At 38.5% G+C, this 14,932-nt stretch overlaps 1 protein-coding gene across 4 annotated transcripts; it reads left to right on the top strand.

The window, feature by feature from the left end:
* The first annotated feature begins 1,215 nt into the window (after positions 1–1,215).
* On the top strand, positions 1,216–14,906 carry lhx6a (LIM homeobox 6a). 4 transcript variants are annotated; one of them, XM_041969684.1, is made up of 9 exons: positions 1,218–1,723; positions 2,576–2,647; positions 2,900–3,082; positions 4,967–5,088; positions 11,833–12,050; positions 12,348–12,448; positions 12,576–12,671; positions 13,193–13,367; positions 13,482–14,906. In XM_041969684.1, the coding sequence occupies exons 1-9, from the start codon at positions 1,646–1,648 to the stop codon at positions 13,559–13,561; spliced, it is 1,125 nt and encodes a 374-aa protein (XP_041825618.1). In that variant the 5' UTR covers positions 1,218–1,645; the 3' UTR covers positions 13,562–14,906. The 4 variants fall into 4 exon arrangements, with proteins under 4 accessions (XP_041825620.1, XP_041825618.1, XP_041825617.1 ...); XM_041969683.1 differs by having other exon boundaries at positions 11,830–12,050; XM_041969686.1 differs by lacking the exon at positions 13,482–14,906 and having other exon boundaries at positions 1,216–1,723; positions 11,830–12,050; positions 13,213–13,355.
* Positions 14,907–14,932: the final 26 nt, after the last annotated feature.

The raw sequence follows: 14,932 nt of genomic DNA, 5'->3' as shown, positions 1-14,932 counted from the left end.
CTTTTGTGTATTTTCAGTGTATAGTCAGTAAAAACGTGCATTTGGGTTTGATTTGAGCTGTTTATTCTGCAAGTGGAACAGGCAATGTGAAACTACAGCAAGGACAGAAAAGCTTGAATTTGTTTTCCTGAAGAATAAAAAAAAGTCCACCAGCAGCACAGCAGTGTTTCTGTGTCAGATTAACTCAAATAAATCCCTATAACGTTGCTAGACAAATGAAGGAACAGTGTTTGATGCACACAGTCTCGGCAGCCATTCATAGACTTTATACACAAATATTCACTGGATTGGTCAATGTCTGTATTTATTTATCAATAAATGGCCCCAAATATATTTTCGGTTGAAAATATTTACTGTTCCTTGCAGAAGAATGAATATTTCTTCATGTTCTTGTATTTATTGTGATTGCATGGTTTCTGACTCCAGATTTACGCATATTTGTAGCTTTGCGGATTGTGAGATGATGACTCGTCGATCAGTGTGTGGGCGAACATATTCTGTAATTAACGGACTTTTTTTGCTGAATGACTGCGTGAGTTTTTGCGGGAATTTAGTTAAAATCTTTATCAAATTTTAACCTGTTTGCCTTTCTTTTTTTTGCCATATTTGTAGGACCAGACTGTTTAAAAGCAAATGTTCAAAGAGCAGCGAACAGTGAAATATAATAAAATTATTTAAGCAAGCGTGGTTATTTTTCATTTTTCTGCAGGCTAATTTGTTAAATGCGGCCTACACTCAGAGTGCACATATAATTTTTATATCTTTAAGCTATATTGATAATAAAATATTGTGTTAAACAATTCGCATTATAATTGCCAAAAACAGTTTTTCATAACCGATTACAATAAATATTTGAATTAGTTAATTATTAAATTATACCCGGTGAGATCTGAATATCTGCAGCCTGATCAATTTGATGCATTCTTATTTTTCCTTGAGATAACCCTTAATATAAAAATATTTTTATGCATATGCCAATGTTGCGTTTTTGATGCATTTGTTGAGTGTTTCCGGTAGCAAATAAACAGCAACAACGTAAACAGTAATAATTTGCTTCCGGTGCTGCCTCTGGTGAATGTCTGAAATATCAAACATGCAGCTGCAGAGTTTGAGTAAGTTTCTGTCACAACTGTTTCAAACTGCGTCCACCCTTCTCACGCATATGAAACTCTTTCCTCGCCCTCCCCCTTCTTTAACTATAAGGCAGGCCAAGAGAGCCGCGCAAACTTTCACTACAGCTCTGCTGAGACACTTCGGTTCTGTGCGTGTTGCGCTCTGATCACCTCCGCAGTCCTCAAGTCTGTCCTGAAGCCTTAAAGTCTATCAAGCCTTTCCATTTGATGAACTTCCAGTGGTCAGATTCCTGCTCAAAAAGAAGAGAGAGGAGGAAAGGAATAAGTATCTTTGGGGTAAACGGGGTTCTCTGAGGAGCAGCAACCCGCTTCTCGTTCTGTTTTGTTGCGCATAATCGCGCACAGCGTTTTAAAGGAGAGAACGACCTTCTGCACATAAAACAAAACTCTTCGCCAGTCTGCACCCGAGTCCATACATGGATGGTACGAGATTTGATGTCCAACGCAGACTGTTCCTCTGATTCCAGGCGCCGAGTTTGGAGAAACTGCAAGCTGTGAGACTCCAGGGGTTCATGTACTGGAAAAATGAAGTTTTGTCCCCTCTTTCAGAGGGAAATAAGATTTTGTCCGAAGGAATTCCCACAAAACAGGTACAAACAATTTGGAAAGCTCAAGTTTGATCCGTAAAAGAATCATACCGGATTTGTGCACTCGGGCCTTTACTGGTGGTTTAAACGGTCTGCCTTTATGGGATGGCATCAACTCCGCGTTAAACGATGCCCAGATTTATCCCTGGTGTGAAGTATCATACATTTGATTTAATAAATCGTTTATCGTGAGCTGTCTGCTCTGGCCATAACGCGCTGTTTTATTTGCATCCCGCGGCAGTATCTCGTGCATATTTTGTTTTTGGTCTCTGTGATGTCACAAGAATCACGGCTTGTGTACAGAGATCAGCTGCACGCGCCAGCCGCTGTGAAGAGGCACACGCCTCTCTGTTATGAATAGCGTGATTTGCGGTCCGCGAGCTTCTCTCTCGAGCGCTGCCAATTCGTCTGAAGAGAATTAGATTTTAATTACAGCCATTAAATATCAAATTTGCAATTCTTTGGGTGACCCGTTGCCTTTCCGTGATTGACAGTTGAAATTGACACTCCGAGTCTCTCTTATCCGCAGCGTTTCGAGCTATTTGTAATTACAGGTAGTTGCACCCCCCCTCCACTCTGGTGTCCTGGATTGCGAAGAAAATACTATTATTCTGAGAGGCATGGGTTAAGGGCAGGGAAAAATCAATCCAAATTGAAATAGCTTAATTCAACTGTGCCTTTTGTTGCGGGGGCCCCTTTTAGCTGTTTTAACCGGGGTTTATTGTCGGGACTACTTTATATAGCCAAGGAGTAGCCTTGAAGAGTTGTCTGCAAATGTCTTCTGGGGATTTCACATCTAAAGATGAAACCGGGAAACTGATGAAGATCTTCCGTTTACTGCACGTTTTTTTGTAGGTGATCTGTACCGAGCATCAGAGCACACCGGGAGCTCCGCGCCGCAGTGTGGACTCTGAACACACACCTATGGTGAGAGCTTTACTGTTTAAGTCTGAAAATGTATACGGATCATCTAGTGCGCAAACAGCGCGCGCTGGACGACCGTGTGGCCCACCTGCATCCACGGCTCAAAGATAATTTTAAAGGTGTGAATTATGCGCGTATTACCAGATTAATTAAAAAAAAGAAAGAAAGAAAGAAAATGGCGACATCGGCAAACACGGTACTAGTGAAGGAGGATTAGTCTGCGTGCTACTGACCTTTGTTGATGCTCTTTTGCAGTCTCACTCAGACGGAGAATCCCAGCGGTCCAACATGGAGCGGGAGGACACCCGCTCGTCCCCCAGCACTCCGTCCACCCCGTCAGTGTGCTCACCGACTTCCACCACGAGCTCGGTTCCATCCACGGGGAAGAACATGTGCGCCAGCTGCGGTCTGGAGATCCTGGACAGATATTTGCTCAAGGTGAGAAAGTGACCCCACATTTAAACTTTTTCAGGATAAAAACGGAATTTTGGATAGAAAATAAATTAAAAGTTTTCGAGGCCTTGAACTCCTTTATTTTCCCTTATCTTCTCTTCTTCTTTTCTTTTTTAATAAATGGCATTAAGATTAGACATCAGCTGCTTCTCTAGACAAACAGGAACGAACAAATAAGGTGCCATGTTGACTTAAGTCTTATTTCGGATTAGATAGGCCTGCTGAATGTTTGCTCTGATGTGCTGGGATGAAAAGAAAGTCTTGGAAGCATAATGCATATTTTATAAATCTATTTACACAAACAAAACAGTGAAAAAGTAGCAAAAATTTCCTCGCCTTGTAGTAGCTGATAAATAATTATAACTAATGTTTTGTTATTTAGTCGGAACATAATATCCAACATCTAGGCAGCCTTTTTATTTGTTTGTTTATTTATTTTATTAAGTCTAAAGGGTGTTATTTTCACGGTGACATGTTCGCGAGCTGACACAAAACAGCTCTATGAGTTTGGGAAACCGCAGACAAAACAGGAATGTTTGGGTCTTCACTGTTTTACAGCTTCTTTGTCGGTGTGCTCTGTTTTGTCGCGTGCGCTCGCGTGTTCCAATCAAAACACTCGTAACTCGCGCGCAACAGTGTCTGTTTTTCAGGAAGTGTGAGGATCACTGGTCCATTATCTGACAACAGTTTGTTCTTAGGCTGCAAAACAGATAAGGGAAAGAAAACATCACCGAGAAATGCCACGACTATTAATTCAAATAGACAAAAGTTATTTAACAAGTTATTGTTTTTAAGATTAAATTAGGAAGATTATATATATATATATATATATATATATATATATATATATATATATATATATATATATATATATATATATATATATATATGTTTGTGTGTTTGTGGGTATAATTTTAAAATGCAAGTAAAATGGTAATGCAAAATAATCTATAAACTAAAAATACATTGAAACGGACTTTAATTATGTTACACGGAAATCTTTACTGTCACTTTACTATACTTTAATGTCTTTAGCTAAAGTTTTAGGGCATCTTTTCTTGTTTATATATCGTAGCTAAATCTTTATGTTATTACTGATCGTGAAGTGGTTGCAATTAGTTATTATTTTAGATTAAACTGACTTAATATTTAAGATTGAATTCATCGACAAAATAATAAATTCAAAAGTATTTTCTGCATTTTGTATTATAAAGAATTAGATCTAGAAAAATGATTTAGGAGCGTGATAAGTGAGCGGCTATTTTTACTTTTCTTTTCTGTGGATCTACAAACGAATTTAAAACATTTTTCAATCTGTCTTTGCAGGGTATGCTTGTCACGCGCCATCTTCTGAAAAAAAACCCCCAACAACAAATAAAATAAAAAACAAATTCCTTCAGTTTAATTTTTATTAGGATACCGCTATAAGTGTTGATTTTTTTTTAACAAAATGCTTTTTGGAATGAAATTGCACTTAAAGGTGAAAGTGAATATATTAACTTATTATAATAATTCAGTTAAGAGTGAACAAACAAACGCATCTTTAAAATGGTGAAACAAAAAAGCAATGTAAAATTTGAATATGCAAAAATTCAGTTTGACATGTTTATTATTCTATCGAGATAATTAGAATATTAGTTGCCTAGATTAATAGATAAACAAATAAATAATAAAAAACAAACTCTAGCCTGAATGTTGTTTTCTTTCGGGGAAATTCAAGATAATCACTTATTAAAAATTAAATAAGCTTAAATCTCATCACTGTTGATCAAAAAATGAGACTTACTTTTCACTAGTTCTTAACGCCGTGTTTTTTTTTTGTTGTTTTTTTTTTTATCATCGTTTAACACGGTTGGTGTGTTTTCGCAGGTGAACAACTTGATCTGGCACGTGCGCTGTCTGGAGTGCTCGGTGTGCAGGACGTCACTACGTCAGCACAGCAGCTGCTACATTAAAAACAAAGAGATCTTCTGTAAAATGGATTATTTCAGGTAGGTTAAGTTTATGGTTGTGTTTTCAAAACACCACGTTTGCTGTCTTTCTCTCTCCCGTCTCTGACTCTGTCACACACACATATTGAGACACGCGCGTGCGCTGGCTTTTGAGGTGGATGTGGGCTGCTTCATGTTCTCTTGAAAAACCTTTTTAAAAGCTCTAAGTGTGTATCAAAATATAAATGTGTGCTGACAGTGAAGAGTTGAAAGATCCGTACTTTTGTTTAGGCTATACGAAATACGTTTCCAGAGAAACCAAAAAAGCTCTGTAGTCTGGGAAAACAAAAAATGGCATTTCTTCCTCATGTTTGGAGGTTATCTAAGGTTATAAGCTTTGTTTCCATTTTTTTTCAACTAGCTGCGTTTTGCTCTAATCTAAGTCTTGGATCATATCAGGTTTTTAAAGTTAAGGGTGTTTATTTCACTGATTATTTTAACGTTACACTCTGGAAACGTTAGCTTATGTGGTCATAAGCTAAACGTGGCAAGCTTCCCCCATTAACCTACATTATCATCTCACACGATGAAAGGGTAGCAGTCTTGCTCCACGTGCCAAAACGCGCGCGGTAGCTGTTTTATCACCTTGAGTAGGACGCGTGAGACAAACGAAATCACCGGAAATGCCAGTTTGAGTGTTTAGTTATTTGAGCTTAGCCGGTCCCGCAAGAAAAACAAAGTGTTAACTACAAGGAAAAGTGGCTCTATTGTTTTTTTTGTTTTTTTTTGCATTATTGATTTTTGGACTCAAAATATAATAATCAGAATGGTTATTTTGTAAACATTATAACTACTAATATTGTTATTTTATTTAAAATTGTATCTGTTTTATTTCAAATACTCACTGGGGAAAATGTGGTGAAATCAGTATTTTACTAAATATAATTTGAGCAACATGAAAGACTTTGATAATTTGGTGTTACTCTGTTTTTGTGCAAATCACTTGTATAGTCTTGTATTCTATGTAGCCTGTGTGTGTGTGTGCATGTGTGTTAAAAAGCACTGAACAATATGAAACACATACATGTATGTGTGTGGTACCTGAGGTTAAATCGGGTTGACACCAACTGCATAGCAAAGTTGTATTAAGTAGCCTGGAGGTGGTGCATGGAGCTGTGAAGAAACTTTTGGTGTTTTCTGATCAAAACCTGACACCGAGCCACTGCTCTGAGGTTTATAATCACCAGCAATTAGCTGTCCTCCACCCCAGACCCTCAGGCCTCCTGACCAGCAATTAGACAGCCCGAGAGTCTGGTCAGCATGTTTCTGGTATGAATGTGACTCCTATTCAAACTAAAACATACACATACACACACATCAAGACATGTAATTGTAGTCTTTAACTTGGTCAAACTTATGATGTGAAATACAAAATCATGAAAAGAAACATTTAAATGTATAGTAGCATGAACATATAATCATCTTCAACAACCTACTCTCACAGACACACACACACATGGAAATACACTCTAAAATCTCTGTTTATTTATGCATGTCTAGCAGCTGCCAATCATTCTGCACATTTTTTAAAATTGAGACTTTTGTGTTTGTACAGGCAAATAATAATATTTTACCTGACCTGTTCCCCATTTAAATGCTTCCTTACTCTCAAAATTGAACTTTGAACTGTGATGCAGATCCAGAAATGGTAAAACAGGACCAAGCTTGCATACTATGGTGAACCTCAGCTGTTTTGATTCTTATTGTTTTCATTTGAAATGATGATGTATTTTTATTATTCCATCACTGGAGAGCTGTAAGACTACAGGAGTTGGTTTCATCATCTTAACTGCATCTGACAGTTATTTTCTTGAATATATATTGTTTAAAAAATATCAAAGTATCAAACACCAGTGTTTATTTCCTGAGGATAAAAAGTTGGGTACTGATTGCTCTAGTTGTATTTTTTGACTTTTTACATATGAATTAGGTCAAATTTCTCAGATGCTCTGAAGCTGTCAAATTGAAAGGACTAGCAAAGTTATTATAAAACATTTGACTTCCTGTTTCTATATTATTGTAGGCCAAACTACTGCAGCAGAAAACTGCATCCTCTACTTTATAAGGTTACAATCGCTAGAAGAATATAATTATTCATTAAAAAAAAACAGTTTAAAGTTTTGATGTAATAGCCTCACAAGTCAAACTGAGAATGAGAAATTATCTAAAACCGTTGCAGTAACAATGAAGCTCTGCTGCAGCTTGCACAGTTCTATAAATATAAACTGCACCCTGGGTTTAGGCCAGGCTAGGCACCGCTGCAAGTTCAGATCCTCTGGGTTGCTTTCAAACCTCTGGAGATATTTCCTCATCTGTGTCAGCCTCTCTTCTAGCTTTGGACTGACAGCTGCTTTAATGGGGCGTAATAGCAGGAAATCAGAGTGGGTTTCCCTCCTTTTACATGTGTATGTGTGTGCAGTGGTGGTGTAGGATGTGTGTGTATGTGTGTCAGCATTTGGGGCAGGATAGAGCCCCCGCTGTGCCTCTCAAACCCATGTCAGGCCTGAGGGAATTGATCTCACATACACACACACGCAAACCATTTCTTTATCAGCCTCCTCCTTACTGCCTTAGCCTCACTCCGTAGAAACCTCATCTGTGTCCGTGAGCTGAGGGCCACACAGGAAGTTGCATTGCTGCACTAATCAGGGGCTCCCTGGGATACTGACACTGTAACCAGAGTCCATGCAGGTAATAAACGTTGTGGGTGAGATAAGCACATGTGGATGCACCTCTTCATGCATTGTGCATTTTTATTATTTTGAAATAATAATTATTCATCAACCACCCACCTCTGGTGAACTGATTGGGTCTCCATAGCAACAAAGGCAAGTAGTTAGCATTGAGAGAAGTGTTTGAGTTTTTTTTTATTAAGAAGAGAGTGAATTAAAATTATAATAAGACATCTGTCACACAGTTCAACAGATTCAAATAAAAACTACCCTCAGTTACTGAAATAGATTATTCATGTAAAAAAAAGGCAAAGAAAATTGCTTACAGTCTGAAAGAGCAGAGACTGAAAATGTCAAGGCCTCCTTTTGGAAGGGTTAATCTGTGAAAGCCTGGTAAATATGATAAATTGGTTTAAATCTGCAAAGTATATGGATCATTTTCCCTCTTTTACTCATCATAGATTCATAAAACCACACGATCAGGCAAAATCTCTCTTAGGGAAAATCTGATAGAGATCAGTAAATATTCGTAGCATATCAGAAATAATCTAAAAAACGTGCCTCTTCTCAGGCTCTACTTTCAGCAGCAGGTGAATTACTGAAAAAACGTATTAAATGAAAATTAGACAAAACAAGGAGATAACAGCAAAGTTTTAGTGGAAGAATGAGTTTTGTGGTGTGGGATGATGCAGGGGCTGTGAGGATCGATTTAACACCAGGTTTTTTTGGTACACACACAAACTATGGAGCAGAAGGAGGGAGGGGGGTGAAGATAGAAGAGGAGGAGGTTAAAACATGGGATGATTTGCAGCTTTTCTGCGCTCTGTCTCGGAACACGAAACTGACAAGCTGTCATGCCGGATTAGCGGCAATGTTCCACAATGTTTTCCTCTACTGTAGAAACAAGCTGGAATCATCCATAACAATCTAAAAGGATAGTTACATACTGTAATCTCAGCCACAGGGTCGATTTGTCTCTGGCATGGCTTCTTTAGCTCATGGGTAGGTGCCATGTCAGCCAATTCTACTCCACCGTGGTCAGGAAAAAAAATTCTTATGATATATTTCCATTTATCCTATTATTAAGTGTTTAACCCTTTATGATTAAAACAGGGATACAGAATCAGACATGGAAGATAGTCTAAACCCCACTACGATACATGCATGAAAATGAAACCTCTGGCTCATACATGTAAGGAGGGTTTTGAGCTTGTGAGATGTCAGGGCTATAGTATGCTTTCATCCTAGACAGAGTGGATTTGAGTGCACTGATATGCTGCCAAACCCACTCACTTGGCAACACACCCCCGTCCTCCTGTTCTCTCTCTTTGCCATTGACGTTCTTCATATTGCCTCTTCCCTCAGCATTACAGCTCTCAGCCTCAGTCACTTAGCCTCTGAATGTCTCTGTTCCTGTTCCCTCTTGTTCCACTGATATCTGGCTCAGTGCCTGCCTGCTGATAAAAATGCCTCCAATTTGTGCTAAAATAAGGTAGAAATCTAGCTGTAGACTATGAGGTGGCTGTTTATGTTCCTCCCTTCCACAGACGTTTATTTCAGGCTGCTTACAAATCTTGCCTCTTTCATCAGAATTGGCAGCTGGTGACCTCAACAATGGCTCTTAACCTAACTCTAACCACCTCGAACCCAAAGCATTTAACACCCATTAAACTCCACAATGTGCTCTTGAAACGTCAAGCATGATCACTTTTTATTCTTGTGTAAAACAGGGAATTTGGATAATGTTTCAGTTGTACTGAAGTGGTGTTTTTTTTCTTTTGGATAGTCCACAGTGTTGTTTAGGCTAAAATAAAGGCCTAGTCTGGCAAGATTCAACATTTTCTTAATTTTAACAAAGCTAGTAAACAAGCTAAAGCTCAGTTAGGATTAACTCTTCACACTGCACCTTATTTCTACTGACCATAAAGCTTCAAAAGTATTGGTAACCCGTCCCACAAGAAAATACAAAACAGTCATGAAACAGAATTCTTTGTATTCCTGCTGATGAACATGAAATCTGCTTTTTATTTTTTCTGTCTCTCATTACGACTTTCAAAGAATAGATTTTAGTCGAACGTCTGGTTTGTGTGTCCAACACATGTTCTGTTTAGTCACGGTGTGGGCCAGGCAGCCAGTAATCCATGGACATGATATTTTGATACAATATGTTGTTTAAGGTGTTTGTTTTAACACAAGACTTGTTATTTACTTAATTGTAACAATGTAGTTTTTTAACTTTTAAATGTCCTTATTATGTAAGTGATGGGAAAGTATTTCCTTTGCATTTTCCTTTTAAATTGGGGCAGTAATTAATGGAATTAGTGTTTTTCTTTCTTTTTTTTTTTTTTTTTTAAGATGGCTGGGTTGATGCTTAATGGTAAAAATATCAGAATTGTAGTAAGTGATTGCATCACATGTATACATTTTTAGCATAACATACTTAAACCGAGTGGTCGAGATGGCTCAGGCAGGGTTACTTACATTTTTTTAAATCGTGTTCTACCAAACAGTACAGTGAGTGTATAATAAATCCAAAATAGCCCTTTTTACCTCTGCTTGAAAATTGCATATCCATATTAAAATGGGTATATCTCTGGGGTCATAGTAAGGGGGGAACACTTGGGAGATTTGTGAAGATGTGTAAATATCAACATATGTGTTACTGGTGTAAATGAGGATGGCACATAGTACAAATAAAAAAAAAAAGTTTCAGGCTTGCCCGTGCCCCCTGGCCTCCAAAGTGGCCATTTTGGCACAGTTTGATCATCTGTTGTCCATGTCCCCCAATTGGGGGATGTCAGGTTTTAAAAGGTTAGTGTAAAGTTAGTTAACACATCAGAGCTGAGCTTGGTTGTTTATTTATAGCTTTGACTTCCCTTCTGATCTCCAAATATGGACTTAATTGTTTCTTAAATGTGATACAACAATTGCTTTGAGACTAATTAACAGAACACTAAATGTTTGTGCTCCTGTCTGAACTTTATCTCAGGTTGCATAAAAAAAAAATAAAGATTATTGTGTCTGTAGACATCAACTTAACTTGGCAATGACAGATGCTGGATCTTACATTATTCCCAAATACATCCAATAAATCTTCAATGAAACTGCCTTGCATTAAATGTACTCCACCTTAAGTAACACTTTCAAAAACTACATTTTCCAGCTGTCACACCTTTGGCAGGATAAGAGTTTAAAATACCAGGAAGGCTACCACATTATTGGCTTTGGGATTTTTATAGGATTTTTTTTTACAGTAAAACAACATGATTATGGCTCTGAAAGTGAGTAGGATTAAGTCTGCAGCAGTCTTTACCTCTGCTTCACACTCAAGTTCTTTTTCTCTCATGTTTGTTGCATGAAGTTAAAACTGGTTATTTGAGACATTAACATCATATTTTGCACCCACGCAGAGTCTTACAGCATTTGTTGACCTAATGTGTTCAATGTTCACTTCCTCCCTGATAGTCTTTCTTTTTTCTGTAACTTGCTGGCTATTCATCTTTCATCCACTTTTTTAAAGTGCCCCTCAACCCCTGCAGCCACCCACCCAGAACAGTAAGTCAGGTGGTTTAAGTTTATATGCAGACGACCTCACTGTTGCTATCAGTTACAGTGTGGCAATCTAGAATGATGTCATCCAAATCTTTCGTCCTCCTCCATCACTCCATCGTGTGTATGTGTGTGTGTGTGTGTGTATGTCAGGGGCTTCATGGATCAGCCAGGAAATTGCAGGTGCTGGTTTGTTTGCATTCAAGGCTCAGCTTGCAGCCACACTCTGGAGTCTTTTCTGAAAGCAATATCCTTCTCTCGCAAGGCTTCTTCCTTAAAACCTTTGAGATATGCCAGAAGTTTAAACACACACTTCCAGCTTCAATTTACCTAAAAAAAAAGTCTCAAGGAAATGGATGCCATTGTGCACGTTTAAACTATTTTTTATTTTTGTATGTGCTGTGTTATACAAGGAGATATGATTTTATAGTTCTCCTGCAAATGTTACTTCATGCCATCGTTTCTCATTCTGTCTCACTTCTCCTCCCCTGCTTCTGTTGCTCTCTTCTCTCCCTCACAGTAGGTTTGGTACTAAGTGTGCCCGCTGTGGGCGGCAGATATACGCCAGTGACTGGGTGCGCCGTGCGAGGGGGAACGCATACCACTTGGCTTGCTTTGCATGCTACTCATGCAAGAGGCAGCTGTCCACAGGGGAAGAGTTTGGTTTGGTGGAGGAGAAGGTCTTGTGCCGCATCCACTACGATACCATGGTGGAGAACCTTAAACGAGCGGCTGAGAGTGGTGAGTGGCAAGAGCCCAGATGTTAGCTCAATACTCATTTACCAAAACAGGATTTAACCAAAGCTGTGTGTTCCAGTGGGTTGTAATGCAAATAACTCCCTTATATAAACAACTACTTTACATCTGTTAGATTTTGGCCCATGATTTGGTTCAGTGGTTTGATACTTACAAGATTACAAGGCCATGTGACACGAGTTCACAAGTACTCTACAAGACCAAATGTACATAGCTGCATCCCTACACTGCAGATTTCATGTAACTTGTCTAGTTGAAAGCCAACATCTGTTTATCTTACAGGCAACGGCATTACATTAGAGGGAGCCGTTCCAACAGAACAAGACAGTCAACCCAAACCGGCCAAGAGGGCACGGACATCGTTCACTGCGGAGCAGCTACAGGTGAGAAGCATTAGTCTCACTCTAATGTGATTCTAATACAATTTACATCTCATCAAGTCAATTTCATGCTTTTTCTTTTCAAAGAACTTCAGCAGTGGATTTTCTTATCTGTTGTCTCAATATGCAGATAATGCAGGCACAGTTCGCTCAGGACAACAATCCAGATGCCCAAACACTACAGAAGCTAGCCGACATGACGGGGCTAAGCAGGAGAGTTATACAGGTCAGTACAGTCAGATCCACACTCTCATTACTGTATGTTTTAACCCATTAAGACCCGACCCATCAAAAAATGGTAAGAAAAGTCCAAATTTTTTAAATATGAGGTCTTTATTTGGCCCTTTAACAAAATATAACAAAAAAATTAACATTTTTTTTTTTTTTGGGGGGGGGGGGGAATCTACCATTTATTACCATGTGATATATTAAAAATATTATAATATGGTTTTCTTCTTCTGGGTATATATTAGGGGGCAGAAGATGAGTATCAGATCAGCAGGATTTTGAGCAAAGTTTATACCATAAATTGAAGCAAAATGTCTCAGAAACTGCATGTGACAAATATATCACACCGGGCTCTTATGGGTTAAAGTAACTTCATTCTACAATTATGCAACCTAATTCAAGCACAAATGATGGGATTACTAAATAGATTTTCACAGTTGTCTGTCAGTGATGATAAATCAACATGTATAGTGTAAAGAGTATAGCTGCATGATGTCTGGTTACGTTGCATCTTCATAGGTGTGGTTTCAAAACTGCAGAGCAAGACATAAAAAGCATACGCCCCAGCACAGTGGGGCTCCCCAGGGCCATCCTCAGTCCAGGATACCCTCATCTCTACCCGATGAGCTGCATTACTCCCCGTTTGGTAGTCCTGACCGAGCCCGCATGGTGGCCCTTCATGGGTACATCGACAGTGAGTTGTGATCTATGCACATGAACTCAAAAGGGACACGTTGTTCAGATCTTCAAACCTTTCATGTTACTCATTTTAAAGACAATAATCTCATGTTTCTCATATGTTTACCAGGTCACCCCTTTTCCGTCCTAACCTCTCAGAGTCTCCCTCACCAGGCCATGTCGTTGCCCCAGCTCCCCCTCAGCCGCTAGTTCTCCACCATGACCTCTAACCTCTGGATCCTAACCCTTGATCTTCCATCAGTGATGCCTCTTGACCTCACTCAAAGGTTGTTCTGGAGTCAGCACAGAGACCAGACCAGTCTTACAGGAGATCCCCCTGCTCCTATACAGAAAAAGAAGAAATAGAAAAAAACTAACAAGCATTTGTGGTTATGTTCTCTTCTTTCTGAGGACAGGAATATCCCACCTGCAGCCAGTCTGTCAAAGACTGACATTTATCATTAGCAGGAACTCACAGACTGTATTTGACAACACCTAAAAGGACTTATTTTGCTTCATGTGTACAGCATCCTCCACTCTGTTCGTTCAGCTTCAAACCTGAAGATGAGGGGAGTTTCAAAGGGATAAAACTAGTAAAGGAAGAAAGACTGAAGCTTCTTGAGCTCTGTCAGAATACCGAAAATAAATTTAGATGTTATTTTGGCTCAAGGGACAGAGCACACACAATAGGCCACATTAGAGGTAAGTCTCCTCCCTCTTTTTTTTTCTCTAAGCAACCATGAAGGAAACCCAAATCTTAGCAGTACGCTCTGTTGTTTTGGAGTTACTATTGACTTAATGACATCTCAAAAAACAGAAAGTTCCCAAGTACTTTCTTTGGTTAAATATTCCTCTAAAAGGTGAGTTTTTTTCGTAGTTTAAACATTATGTGCCTTAACATCTCCATTATGAAAGTAAATTCAAATATTTATTCATTACTAACTAATGATTTGAAGGTTTTTGAAATTTAACATGTAATGTGATTTAATCTTTCAAAAGATATCCAGCTACAATTTTTCATCTTAAACTAGTCGAACATAAGACAGAAGTTTGTGCTGAATTATGACATTAATTAGAGGTGGGAGTTACAATTCTTTTAAAAGAGGAAAGTCTGAAAAAGCATAGAGCCAAACCTGACACTACTTTTTTCAAACAATTGTATTGTGGCTAATTTATAATTTATAAGGTTGTTCAGCCAGCGTGTGCGTGTAATTCACACAGAGACATGGAGTATTGGTACAATATGGACAATACAAAACCGACTGGGTTTGTATATAGTAAGATGTGAATGTGTATGCCTGCGTGTGTGTGTGTTTCCATGTGCGTGTTTCTTTGCGAGTGTGCATCTGTATTTTAGTGCCATAGCCATTGTGTGAAGAACAGGATCCAACACAACCTCAAAGTCCATGTATTTATTGAGATGGTAAATCCCTGTAAAGCACTTTTCCCTCTCTGAAAAAGTTTTGTTTTGTCAAAAAACAAGAAATGAAACAAAAGGTTTATTTGATAGACTGTGCATCATAAATGTTTTGTGTAATAAAATGCAATAAAATAGTCTGAGACTTTTGTGTCATTTTTTAA

Source organism: Melanotaenia boesemani, chromosome 19, assembly GCF_017639745.1.
Source record: "Melanotaenia boesemani isolate fMelBoe1 chromosome 19, fMelBoe1.pri, whole genome shotgun sequence".
Classification (NCBI taxonomy): domain Eukaryota; kingdom Metazoa; phylum Chordata; class Actinopteri; order Atheriniformes; family Melanotaeniidae; genus Melanotaenia; species Melanotaenia boesemani.
Note: the sequence above shows the minus strand (reverse complement) of the source record. Positions and strands in the feature narration are given on the sequence as shown.